The sequence below is a fragment of the Callithrix jacchus genome, chromosome 12 (genome assembly GCF_049354715.1).
Source record: "Callithrix jacchus isolate 240 chromosome 12, calJac240_pri, whole genome shotgun sequence".
NCBI classification, from domain to species: Eukaryota; Metazoa; Chordata; class Mammalia; order Primates; family Cebidae; genus Callithrix; species Callithrix jacchus.
In genome coordinates this window covers 50037995-50050436 of record NC_133513.1, presented here as the reverse complement: position 1 = coordinate 50050436, position 12442 = coordinate 50037995, and the positions used below count along the sequence as shown (strand labels likewise).

General features: G+C 51.0%; 1 protein-coding gene across 17 annotated transcripts in view; it reads left to right on the top strand.

The window, feature by feature from the left end:
- TSPAN14 (tetraspanin 14) overlaps positions 1 to 12442 on the top strand; it is a 66324-nt gene that overhangs the window by 44004 nt on the left and 9878 nt on the right. For 7 of the 17 annotated variants that reach the window (XM_078345451.1, XM_035267828.3, XM_078345449.1 and 4 more), the window contains 4 exons: positions 5132 to 5182; positions 7577 to 7723; positions 9289 to 9459; positions 11938 to 12063. In XM_078345451.1, coding sequence (XP_078201577.1) covers positions 5132 to 5182; positions 7577 to 7723; positions 9289 to 9459; positions 11938 to 12063 — 495 coding nt within the window. Of the gene's footprint in view, positions 1 to 2662; positions 2779 to 5131; positions 5183 to 5906; positions 5959 to 7576; positions 7724 to 9288; positions 9460 to 11937; positions 12064 to 12442 lie in introns of all 17 variants that reach the window. The other 10 variants (XM_078345448.1, XM_035267824.3, XM_078345445.1 and 7 more) reach the window with 2 other exon arrangements.

The window sequence follows — 12442 nt, the reverse complement described above, 5'->3', positions numbered from 1 at the left end:
AGTGCCCCGTGCGGAAGGCTTGGGCTGCTGCTCATTCTTCCTGGCCTGAGCAGCTGCTCTGTGGGTGGTGAGATAATGTGTTGCCAGTGTCAGAGGCATCCGGGTTTGGTTCTTAAGTCTGCCACTAGCTAGCCATAGGACCTTGGGCAAAGGACCAAATTGCTCTACATTTGAGCTTTCCCATCTGAAAAATGAGGGTAACCGGGCCAGTGTTATGGGACACGGAGGGATAGTATTTGGTGCATTAAATGTTTAATGGAGTGCACAGCTCCCAGGAAAGGGACATTATTTGCGGTGACCACAGCAGTCTAGGTGCTCGCTGGTCTAGGCAGACAGAACACTGGCTGGTCTCCTCTTGAGCTTGGCCGGAGCCTGGCCCTGTTCTTTAGTAGGTAATTCAGTTAGGTCATAAGAGGGAGACAAAGAAGGTCACTTGAGGCAGAAGGGCACTCAGCTGAACCCTCACTCCCAGAAGATTGGCAGCCAGGACTTACCCGGCCTGGCCCCACGGACTGTCTGCTGCAGAGTTCCAGGGAAGGGTTCTTTTGGGGTGAAGTGGGCCAATGACCCAGTTCATTCATGGCACTGTTATGTGAGCGCCCAGGTAGGTTACTTACTCTATCTGGTCCTCCCTCAGTCTCCTGGTCTCTGAAACCAGGATTGTTGGTGCTCAGAGCTACTGCCCTGGGCCACTGTTCATTGAACGCATGATCTGACATGTGACCCCCAAGTTCTTGTCTTTCCGGTGTGAGTTAACTTTAGTTCTTCCTTTAAAATAGAATGGAAAACAACACAAACCCTTATTCTTTTTTTATTTTGAGACAGAGTTTCGCTCTTGTTGTCTAGACTGGAGTGCACTGGTGTAGTCTTAGCTTACTGCAACCTCTGCCTCGTGGGCTCAAGCAGTTCTCCTGCCTCAGCCTCCCGAGTAGCTGGCATTACAGGCATGCACCACCATGCCCAACTAATTTTGTATTTTTAGTAGAGACGGGGTTTCTCCATGTTGGGGGTTTCTCAGGCTGGGCTTAGACTCCTGACCTCAGGTGATCCCACCTGCCTTGGCCTTCCAAAGTTACGGGATTACAGAAATGAGCCACCACACCCAGCCAAGCTCTTTTTCCTAGAGCTGAGAGAAGGAGAACTGCACATAGTAATGGGGAGCTGGCTTCCCCAGCCCACAGAGAGTCAGCCAGGGCTTTCCTGGGATGGGGGGCCTTGGGAAGAACAGCAAGCTGGGGAGGATGTGGTCTGTGGGCCATATGCAGAGTGGTAAGTGGCCCTGTGTTTGGGGAAGGGGCGATTGGAACAGAGGTGAGCAGGAGCGGGCCCCTGAGGGTGGAGATATGAACTGCTCTTGAGATCAGGGGTCTTTTTTGAGAACTTGTGCAGAGCAAAATTCCTTTTTTGAAACCAGTCACCTCTTCCCATTGTATCTATTTAGTCATCTAGGAGAACAATTAAAGCAGCACCTCAGCATGAATTCACAGGAACTTATTAATATAGATGGAACTGAGGCTGGTTTTTTTGGGCTGGGGAGACCTGGTCTCACTCTGTCACCATTTAGGCTGGGGTGTAGTGGCGCAATCTCAGCTTACTGCAGCCTCGACCTCCCGAGTTCAAGCAGTCCTCCTACCTCAGCCTTCCTGATAGCTGATAGTACAGACATGGGCACCATACCAGCTAATTTTTTTAAAAAAACATTTTTTTAAATTAGATGGGGTCTTGCTGTGTTGCCCACGCTGGTCTTGAACTCCTGGGCTCAAGCAATCCTCCTGACTCAGCCCCCCCAAATTGCTGCGAGCCACTGTGCTCAGCCTGAGGCTGATATTAATGTGGGAAATGATAGAAGTCAAGGCGAGAGGAGGGGTGAGCTGTGAGGTGCAGTGGGGAGGAGAGAGGAGAGTTCCAGCAGTGGTTTTGTTGAGTGTTTTTAAGGCAGACTCTTTTCTCCTGTCTCATGTGGCACCAGGGGATGAGTGCACAGTTAAGAGAAGCAGTTAGGCAGGGGCTGGAATGTCTGTTGGGAAGGCTGGATGGGGCATTGGCCTCTGGGCTTGTTTTGCTCTGACCGGAGGCAAATGCCCCTATGTAGAGCTTGACCATGAACCTGGGCCAGGCTGGGCTTTTCTTGGCCCACATTTGCTCTGAATGCCTTTGTATTGAATTACACCCAGAAATGTGCCTGAGGGTAGTAGCTAGAAGGACCCAGGCAAGCACTGTCCTGGTATTGGGCCCTGTGCCTACTATGGGGCCAAGTCCTCCAAGTTACTGGGCTGCCACTCTGAACAAAACAGATAACGTCTCTGTCCTCAGGATGGCTTAGCTGGGGATCTGGGATTAGTGCTTCGAAGAAAATCAAGAGGAGGTCACACGTGGGGGATGGGGAGCAGTTCCATGCAGAGTAGTAAAAGGAGGCCTTGAATGTAGTGAGGGAGGAGCCAGGAATGGATATGGAGGAAGAGCATTCCAGGCTGGGGGAACAGTGTCCAGGCTCTGAGGCAGGGGTGAGTTTGATGACTTCAAGAAACAGCAGAAATGCCAGGGTGGCCCAGGGAGTGGCGCTGGTGCAGGGAGGGGGGAAGGAGATGCCATGGGAGATGTGCACCAAGCCTGGCTGCAGAGGCCTTGGGGGCCATGACAGAGGGCATGCATTTCATTCTAGGTCTGCATGGGAAGTCACTGCAGAGTTTCGAGGAGGGGAGTTCCTGGTTCTGTATTTTTGAGGATCAGTCTTGTTGCTTGGGGACCCATGAGAAGCATTCTGTGGGATCCAGACGAGTGAGTGGAGCCGGGGCAGGTGGGAGCAGAGACTCTGGAGGAAAGCTGGTCAAATGCACTGTGTATTTGGAGGCAGAACCAGCAGAGAGTCCTGGGGGAGTGTGGGGCAAAAGAGGAAGAAAACACCAAGCCTGGGGTCTGGATTTTCTCTCTCACACTGGCTGGGTGGACGGTGGTGCCATCGAATGAGTTGGAGAAGAGTTGTGGGGAGCTGGGTTGGGGTTGGGGGACCAAGGCTGTGTAGTGGGACATGGTAAGAGTGAAATACCGTTAGCTCTCTTCAGAGAACAAGTGAAGTAGGTAAGAGTGAAATATCGTTAGCTCTCTTCAGAGAACAAGTGAAGAACAAATTAGGGTATTTGACCCGGGGCATGGCCACAACTGGAGATCTGAGTGTGCCAGTTGGCAGTGTATAGATGGTATTTAAACCTTGTGAATTACAAGATCATCTAGAGGGCTCAGGGCAGGGTGAAGAAGCTAGGACTGTGAGTGAGGCCTACCAGCATCTAGAGGGGTCTGAAGGAGGAGGAGGAGCAGGGAGGAAGGCAGCCAGGGGCATATGCTTGGGGTCCCCAAAGCAGAGTGTGTCAGTGGAGTAGTTGGAGGAAGAAAGAATGACCAGCTGTGACCAGTGACCAGCCAGATACCATGAGAAAAAAGTCTTGGCCTCCAGCTTTGGCAAGAAGGAGGCAGGTCACTGGGAACCTTAAATAAGGTGGGTGGGGATGGAGCTCAGCATGCCAGTGTAAGACACCTGGAGAGAGAAAGGAAGCAGTCATGCATTCCATCAAGAAAACCCTTCCCAGCTGATCAGTTTAAGGGGAGGACCGAGAATCGGGAAATGGGTGTGGTGTGGTGGAAAAGGTCAGGAATGAGCCCAGGGAGCTCTGCCCCACATGGTGCTTTATCCAGTACTTGAGACACGGTATCTGACACTCAGGATGCACTCTATGAATATTTGTTGAATGAATGAATGAGGAATGAATGAATGAACTGAGACTTGGGATTCAGCCTTTCTCCCCACTGCCTGGCATTTTGGTCTTGGCCCTCCCTGGGCCCCAGTGCTCTGCTTTTGTAAATGGAGTGATTGGTTCTTGGTGAGGCTTCTTCACTTACTGTTCACAGACCACTGTGGGAGCCAGCAGTGGGAAGCTATGAACCCTCTGAAATTTCATACAAAATACCGGGCATGTGTGTATTTTCTGAAAGTGATCTGTGATCCAGAAGAGGTTGGATCACAGATCACCTTCAGGTTGGGTGAGAATTCCTGGGGCTTCCCTTGAGCCTTTTCTTTCCATTCTATTCCTGAGGCTAGTTATTGAGTAAAGTAGGCAGAAGTGTCTCAAGGCTTGAGAACACACTGGAAAGCTGATAGTCATAGAGAAACGTGGTCCTGTTATTTATCGTGAGATGCTGATAAATGGCAGTGAAATGCCAGTGTGGTATAAAGTCTTCATAGAAAAACAGGAGGCAGCTTTATTAGCAGAGCCCACAATGTGTTTTGTTCTATATGGAAAAGTCCTCCCTGGTTCAGGAACCTGTGTGATGTATTTGGATGGGCCCCTTTCTGTTGTGGTGCACATGGGGTGTGGGCTCCTGCAGGTGGGAGGTTGGGGTTGGGGGTGCTTCTTTTCTGGGGTGAGCTCATTGCTTAGAGCATGCCTGTTTTCATTCTCTAGCTAAAAACCCAGCCTATCCTGAGCACAGGTGCGCCCCCTACTCAGTATAGATACCACGGGGAGGAGGCTCAACCCTGGCCAGTGGATGGCCTGGGCCGCTGGGTAGCTGCTTATCTGTGCCTGGTGTCCACCTCCAGGGCTGGAGAGCTGGCGTGTGTGGCAGAGGTGGTGCTGGTCTCTGCTTCCCTCTGTCTTCACCCTGTGGTGGTACCTGGCCCTGTGCAGCCTGATCTTGCTTTGGGAACCTCTGAGGGGACCTGGGGCAGCCCTCACAAGGGGTGATGTCTTCTTATACACCAGATAGTACACTGATAAGAGTCAGGGTTGCAGAAAGGGGAAGAAACAGGGCACAGCCTGATGTCTGTGACCCATAGTCTCTCCAGGGTGGAGTCTGCTCTGGGATCTTTTCCTGTTCCCCTCCGTGGGTCATGGGGTCATCTGAGGTTGATGGAGTTTGTCCAGACATTCAGGAAGGTGGGTTCAGGTTATCTGAAGAACCTCAATGCCCCTTTATTCTGGCATTGCCGGCCCCTGTCATCTGCAGGGCCCAAGGGGCCGTGTGGGATGTGAGCTAGAGCATGCCCTGCCTGGCAATGTGGACTTCGCTCTATGAAGCATGGTCACAGTGCTAGTTTCTGACCTAACTTCCTCTCTCTTTCCTCTGCCCCGCTTAGTTGGCTGGAGTTGTCTTCCTCGGAGTTGGGCTGTGGGCATGGAGCGAAAAGGTAGGTATAACTGTCACAGGACGCTGAGCTTCAGGCAGCCAAAACCAGATTCACTGTACATCATTTTCCCCTCCTCCAGTCTGTTCCCTGACAAGCATTTCTCATGCAGTGTCAAGGTGTGTAGTAGTTAATCTTTACAGATGCAGCACCTGCCTACTCTGCCCCCATGATAAGGTTGGCTGCTGGAGGCAGGAGCTGGGCTGTTTTGGTTTTGATCTCTGGATGGAGAGAGCTCAGCTCTTGCCTGCAGCTGTGCCCAGGGCAGGCATGGGGCAACCCAGGTCCCTGAACACAGGCATGCTTATTGTTGAGGCCCTTATCCTCTTGGATGAGAGAGAGCAGGGAGCAGGGCTGGATTACGTGCCGTCAGGGTGCCCTGTGGGGCAGGGGTGATTCTTTAAGCACCTCTGTGCCTCCTTGCCCAGCCTAAGGAGGAGAGGGGAGGAGGGGAGACCTGGCTCCTACTGTGTGGAAGCACATGGGGCAGTTGCAACTCTAGGAAGGGGATGAAACTACAGTGGGCAGGGTGGGGCTGTGCTGCTACTTGTTGCCCTGTGGCATGGGTGCTGGGGAGGTGATAAGCGCTGAAAAGAGCTAGGGAGGGAAGAGGGTAGGAAAGCAGTAAGGTAGAGCAGGCCTGGCGAGAAAGAGCCCGGACTAAAGCTTCTTCTAGCATCTTGGGCCCGGGCCTTCTTCCTTCAGTGGAACTTCCCTTTGCTTCCAGAAAGAAGAGGCAGGAGAACCAAGATCTACAGGCTTTCCTGCCATGCTCTTGGGTATGGATAAGGCTCACCTTCAAGTTTGGGCACCTTCAAAGTGGCCTGTGAACCCCTAAAGGGCAAGAGCTGGAGTACGACGTCCTTTTGCCCCAGTGACCCAGAAGCAGATTCAATCTGTCTCACACCGCCACCGTGTGGCTGCCCCTGGGACTGCAGCCACTTGACCGGGTGTGGCCCTAAGTGTGGAGCTGGCTACTACAATTCCTTTGAATCTGTCCATCTAAAATAGTTAAAAAAGCCAGAACCTAGTTTAGAGAGACTTTATTCAGGCACACATGTTGAGAACAGGCCTACCCAAGAAGCACAAATTCCAAAGAATGGAAGTCAGCCTTCCTGTTCAAAGTGTAGATGCTTGGGATCATTTATCTGGACAAAGCCAGACAGAGCCTCTGTTTCCCAGGCTGGAGCACAGTGGCTTGATCTTGGCCCATTACAACCTCCACGTCTGGGTTCAAGAGATTTTCATGCCTCCCCTTCCTGAATAGTTGGGATTACAGGCATGTGCCATGACACCCGGCAAATTTTTGTATTTTTTAGTAGAGATGGGGTTTTGCCATGTTGGCCAGGCAGGTCTTGAACTCCTGGTCTCAAGTGATCTGCCCGCCCCAGCCTTCCAAAGTACTGGGATTACAGACGTAAGCCACCACCCCCAGACACCTATGTACATCTTAATGCATAGTCATAATGTTCTGATTAGTTGAGGCAGCTTTCAGGAAAGGTATGTATAACATTCCATGCTGAAGATATAATTGTCCCTGGTCTTAGATGATATCTGATCTGAGTCAGTAAAGAACAATGAAGGAAGCAGTTAAACTATAGCAGAGATCAGTGACTGGAAGGGGGGCTGTGGTCTCTCCTAGTTCCTTACCTAGCGGGAACAAAGAGGAGGAGAGTTCAACTGTAATCTAAAAACAGAATTGCAAACATGCTACATGACTCAGTCTCCAGGGCTCAGCTTCCCCCTTGGCATTTTACAAACCCTACAGAACTGTTCTCCCCATTGTGTGATGGTTTGTGTTTAAATTGAAATTGAATATAAAACAAAATTCAGCCCTTCTGTCTCACTAGCCACATTCAAGTGCTCCATGAAACCTATAGCCAGACAGTGGGGGCATAGTCTAAAACACCTCTGTCAATATAGAAACTTATGGGCAGTGCTGCTTTGGCCTGCCCCTGGGCGTGTTTTCCCCAAGAGTGTTCATATTGAATCTGTTTTCATCTCAGGAGAGTAGTGTTCCTGATTAATTAATTAGGTGCCAAATTGGGGCACTAACAAGGTTAGCCACCTGGGTGACCAGTTTGACCGCAGGCCACAGGGCTGTTTCCCTCCAGGCCTGGAATAGGCACCCTGCAGGCTATGGAAGAAGCCTGGTGGCTGCCTGGGAGGAACTCACAGCCTAGGTGGAGGCCACGAATACTTTCTGGGACCTGAGATGCACAAGAATCTGCTGGTCAGAGGGGTCCCTGAGGGCATGAGACTCTGGCCTGGCTGTTAACAAGAGGACTGAGCCTGGGAAGGCAAGTCCCTGTTTTCCGTTCCACCTGCACCCCCCAGGGTGGCATCCTCGATTCCCTTTCCCGGCCGATGCTGCCCTGCTTTCTCTGTCTCTTTCAGGGTGTGCTGTCCGACCTCACCAAAGTGACCCGGATGCATGGAATCGACCCCGTGGTGCTGGTCCTGATGGTGGGCGTGGTGATGTTCACCCTGGGGTTTGCCGGCTGCGTGGGGGCTCTGCGGGAGAATATCTGCCTGCTCAACTTTGTGAGTGGCCACAGAGACAAGAGTGGGATAGGATGGAGGGGGGCACAGGTTCTGCTGGGCAGGATTATATGTTACCTGGCCAGAGCAGGGGGCAACTCTTAGAAGCCTCCCCCAGGCCCCGCAGGGAGCAGGAGGCAGCCCTTTTGTACCCTGCTGTCTAGAGAAGCTGGTTCCTCACCCCAGGAGAATTAGGTATCCTCTGGGTTTTAGCCCTTGGTGGGAGGAGTCAACTGCCTGTAGGCCAGCTCTACTCCCTGCTCCTTTGCGTTTTATCTTCCTTCAGAAGCTCTAAAAGAATTGTTTGTCTGCTACTCTCCTTTGCCCTTCCTAAGATCAAAAGATGTTGTAAATAACCTTAAAAAATCATTTCCCTCCTCTAAGGATGTGTGAGTCTGTTGGATGTACAAGGCAGAATCCCAAATTTCCTGGCAGAACTGCAGATTACTAAGAGTTTAGTTTTATATTTAGATATAAATTCATTTTTAGTTGTATCCAGTTAAATAACACCTGGTGGGGGAAACCCATTATCATATTTTGCAGTATTGTTTGTTGATTTGATTAGATCAAGAGTTCTCTTTCGTGGTCTGAATTTTAAAGCAAAGCTATGGGGTTTTTTCCCATTTTTTTCTTTGATGTTTAGCATGTTGCTTTTCTGTGAACAGAGATTACATTTTGCCAGGCCTTGTGTGCGTGTCTGTGTGTATGTGTGTTTCCTTTTTCTTGCTTTGAAAGATTACTCCAGATTTGCCGGTTATGGCAAAACTGCTTAGTGTGTTGTATGACCAATGATAATGGCTGTGAGAGCACAGACTGCAGGCTAGGAGTCTGCCCTGATGGGATGTGGACCTGTGGCAGCACTGGGCCCTTGTAGAATGCCACCACTGCTAGTGGCCTAGGGCAGCCGAGCTTCTGGAGGGGTCTTTATGAAGCTGACGATCATATACTTTCATGCAGAGTTGGTACAGATAACACTGGCTGGCACTTCCAGAATTGTAAAGAGCTCTGCCAGGGAACTCATATGGCCTGCCTGAACTATGTGACCTCAGGCAAGCTATGTACCTAGTGACATAGTCATAGTTTTCTCATCCCTAAAGTGAGGTGACAGATACCTACGTACTCGATGGTTGTGTGAGGGGAAGGAGTTGTCACATAGTTTCTGGGGCACAGAATCTGTGCTAAAGGAGCCGACACCCCAGGATGCCACTCTGGGGGATCCAGGTAGACAGCCACCCTGTAATAGGGTATCCTCCTTGTCCAGGGAGGAGGGCTGCTTCATAGGAAACAATTGACACATTGGCCTGAAGCTTTTTCACATTTTTTCAGTCATTTGACTGTTACCAGCAGTGTAGTGATGTGGGTAGGGACAAATAGCCCCTCTTTACAGATGAAGCAAAGTTGCCTAGAGCCACCCAGCTAACCATGTGGGATTCTCAGGACTCCGATGTGAGACTCAGGTGCAGAGCCCGTGCTCTGCTACAGTGGTTCTGGGTCAGGTGGGGTTATATGTGGTGGGGGGGCCAGGTTGATGGGGTGGTGACTACTGCTCCCGTCCCCATCCCCTACAGTTCTGTGGCACCATCGTGCTCATCTTCTTCCTGGAGCTGGCTGTGGCTGTTCTGGCCTTCCTATTCCAGGACTGGGTGAGGGACCGGTTCCGGGAGTTCTTCGAGAGCAACATCAAGTCCTACCGGGATGACATCGACCTGCAGAACCTCATCGACTCCCTTCAGAAAGCTGTAAGCACCTCCCAGTGGGCCTCTGATAGAGCATACGCCTCCCTGTGGCCTGCTATGTGCCCGGAGCTGAGGCTAGCAGGGGCACCAGGCCTTCTCTCCTCTGTGGATTTTCTGCCTGCAGTTTGGCAGACAGCAGGGAGGCCATGGAACAGGCCACCTTGCCTCTGGTTTGTTCCACTTTGCCGGCTTGCGGTTGTCCAGCAGGCCAACCCTTTCCCATTGGGATTGGGCAGGCAAGTCCAGCAAGGCCACCCACCCCAACATGTCTGCCCTCCTCTTTGGGACCTAGATCTTTTCAGTCCTGCCCAATAGCCACTTGGGCTGCTGTCCTCCTTAGGCGCTGCATACCGTGAGGCATAACTCCTTCGCCTAGGCTTGTGACTCACCGTCTGAGGCTATTCCTGCCCTCTTCCTCCCTGGGACCTTTTCCCCTTCCTGTTTGAGAAGGCAGGGCTGCCTGGAGGAAGCTTTGTCAGATCTAGTGGAATGTGACCTCCCTGGAATATGTCCCCAGGGTTTTATCTAAGCAGTCCCAGGCTGTGGCTTTGCTCCATCTGGTCCCCATCCCCCTTATTCTTCTCATGTGTGGCTGCACCTGGAGGCTTGGACCATAGCTGTCCCAGCCCCCCAGGGAGGAACCCCCTCCCTGGCCACGTCAGCCTGTGCAGTGCAAGGCTCTTGTTTGATCTTTGTGCTGCCAGAAAGCCCAGCTTCTTTACGAACTTTTCATATGGAACACTTTGGTTTGGAGAAGAAAATAACTTAGAAAGCATTAAAAATCTATGATTCACTCTCATTATTAACCAAAATTTGTTCACCTTGATTTCATGTGTTACGGGATCCAGCAAAACCCATCTATGGGACTAAAGATTCTGCCTGTATTGTTATTACTAATGTGTGTTAGTCTGTGAAAGTCACCAAATCCCAGCCCTGTTTGGATGCCTCTCCTTTCTTTTCTGTTCAGTGCCATCGTCCTCTTCATTTCACATAGCCTTGGCTTGCTGGTCTCAGCCTGCTTAGGTTGTGGTTCGGACCTGCACTGTCTTAAAGACATAGTAGTTTTCTCCACTGACTTCTTTTTCTTTTAAAAATGAAACTTCCCAGAGGAGGGATTCAGTAAATTACAGAGCTTCCTTGGGGTGAAATTTCAGGTAATCACTAAAGCAAGTGGAACAGTAGAGGTGTGGGGGGAGATGATTTACCTGAGAGGTAAACAAAATAAAAAACCAGAAATCACTGTTGTCATTTTTCTTTTTCTTTCTTTTTTTTTTTTTGTGGCTAAGTCTTGCTCTGTCGCCCAGGCTGGAGTGCAGTGGTGCGATCTCGGCTCACTGCAACCTCCATCTTCCAAGTTCAAGGATTCTCCTGCCCCAGCTTCCTGAGTAGCTGGGATTACAGGCATGTGCCACCATGCCTGGCTAGTTTTTTTATTTTTAGGAGAGACAGGGTTTTGCCATGTTGGTTAGGGTGGTCTTGAACTCCTGACCTTGTGATTGGCCTGCCTCAGCCTCCCAAAGTGCTGGGATTACAGGCATGAGCCACCATGCCCGGCCAGCTGTTTTTTGTAAAAAGGTGAAAAGGGGAATTCACTTGTGAGTTTCTTAGGGAGGAAGAACACTGCACACTAGGAGGTGTTCTCTTGTGGTGAGAAGAGGACCAGGCCAAGGTGCCGAGTGGGCCTGCAGGGAGAGGAGGCCACTCTCCTCTCCTTTGAGAAGACTGGAAGGAGGAGTCTCCTTTGAGGAAACTGGGAAGAAGGGCAAGCTCCCTGCTGAGGAGGGCGAGAGCTGGGTTTGTTGTGCCCAGCAGTGGGGCCAGGGAGCTCCACTGAGCCAGCCATGTTGCGTTAGATTGAGAAGGCACCGTGGGCCCAGAGATACCTTCACTTCCATTTCCATTTTGTTTTTATTTATTTGTTTTTATTATTTTCTTTAACACATCAAAAGGGCAGGTTCTCTTACCCTCCTCTCATCCCCCTCCCCTTCCTTCCTCCCTTCCTTTTTCTTCTTCCTTTCTCTCTCTCTTTCTTTTCTTTTCTTTTCTTTCTTTCTCTCTCTCTCTTCTCTCTCTCTCTCCCCCCCCCGCCACTCCCTCCCACCCCTCCCTTCCTCCCTCTTGCTTTCTCTTTCTCCTTTTTTCTCTCTCTGTTTTCTTTCCTTTGTTTCTGATTGGGGGTAGGGGTGTCTTGTTGTGTTGCCCAGACTTGTTTCCAGCTTCTGGGATCAAATCATCCCGCCACCTCCTGAGTGGCTGAGATTACAGGCCTGAGCTACCACACCCAGCTATTTTCTTCTCAAAGGGCTGCCTGGGTTGCCAGCTTAGCATCTTTGCACATGGGAGGTAGCTGAGTGGGCCTTGATTTCTCTGAATGGTAGATGCCAGCAGACTTAGCTTGACCTCACCAAGAATGCTGCCCTGTGCTGGGCAGCCATGGGCCTGTCTTGGAGACTTTGACAGTTCTGGCTTCTGTGGTTGCAGAACCAGTGCTGTGGCGCGTATGGCCCTGAAGACTGGGACCTTAATGTCTACTTCAACTGCAGTGGCGCCAGCTACAGCCGAGAGAAGTGTGGGGTTCCCTTCTCCTGCTGCGTACCGGATCCTGCGGTGAGTTGACTTGGGCTGGCCCTTCTTGAAGCCCACAGCTTTCCTGACTCTTGTGCTCTGGGATATTCTCTCAAGCAGGTTGGAGGAGTAGGTGTACTCTCTCCATGCCCTCCTCAGGGCTGCTGCAGCTCAGAAATCCAGTACTTGTCTGTTCTAGGAACAATGCTTGTGTGACCCACCTTGGCCTTGGTGTTCTGGGTGAGGCAGGAGAAAAACAGTATTATTCCTACCTGGAGGGCTCTCACTCGGGGTAGCTGGCCAAGAGCTATGAGGAAATAAGGCCTGCTTAGCCATCTTCACTGTTCTTTTTCTGGAGCAAATGCCTAGAACTCAACAGCACACAGTAGCTGTGGGCACACATCATTAACTGGGGAGCAGT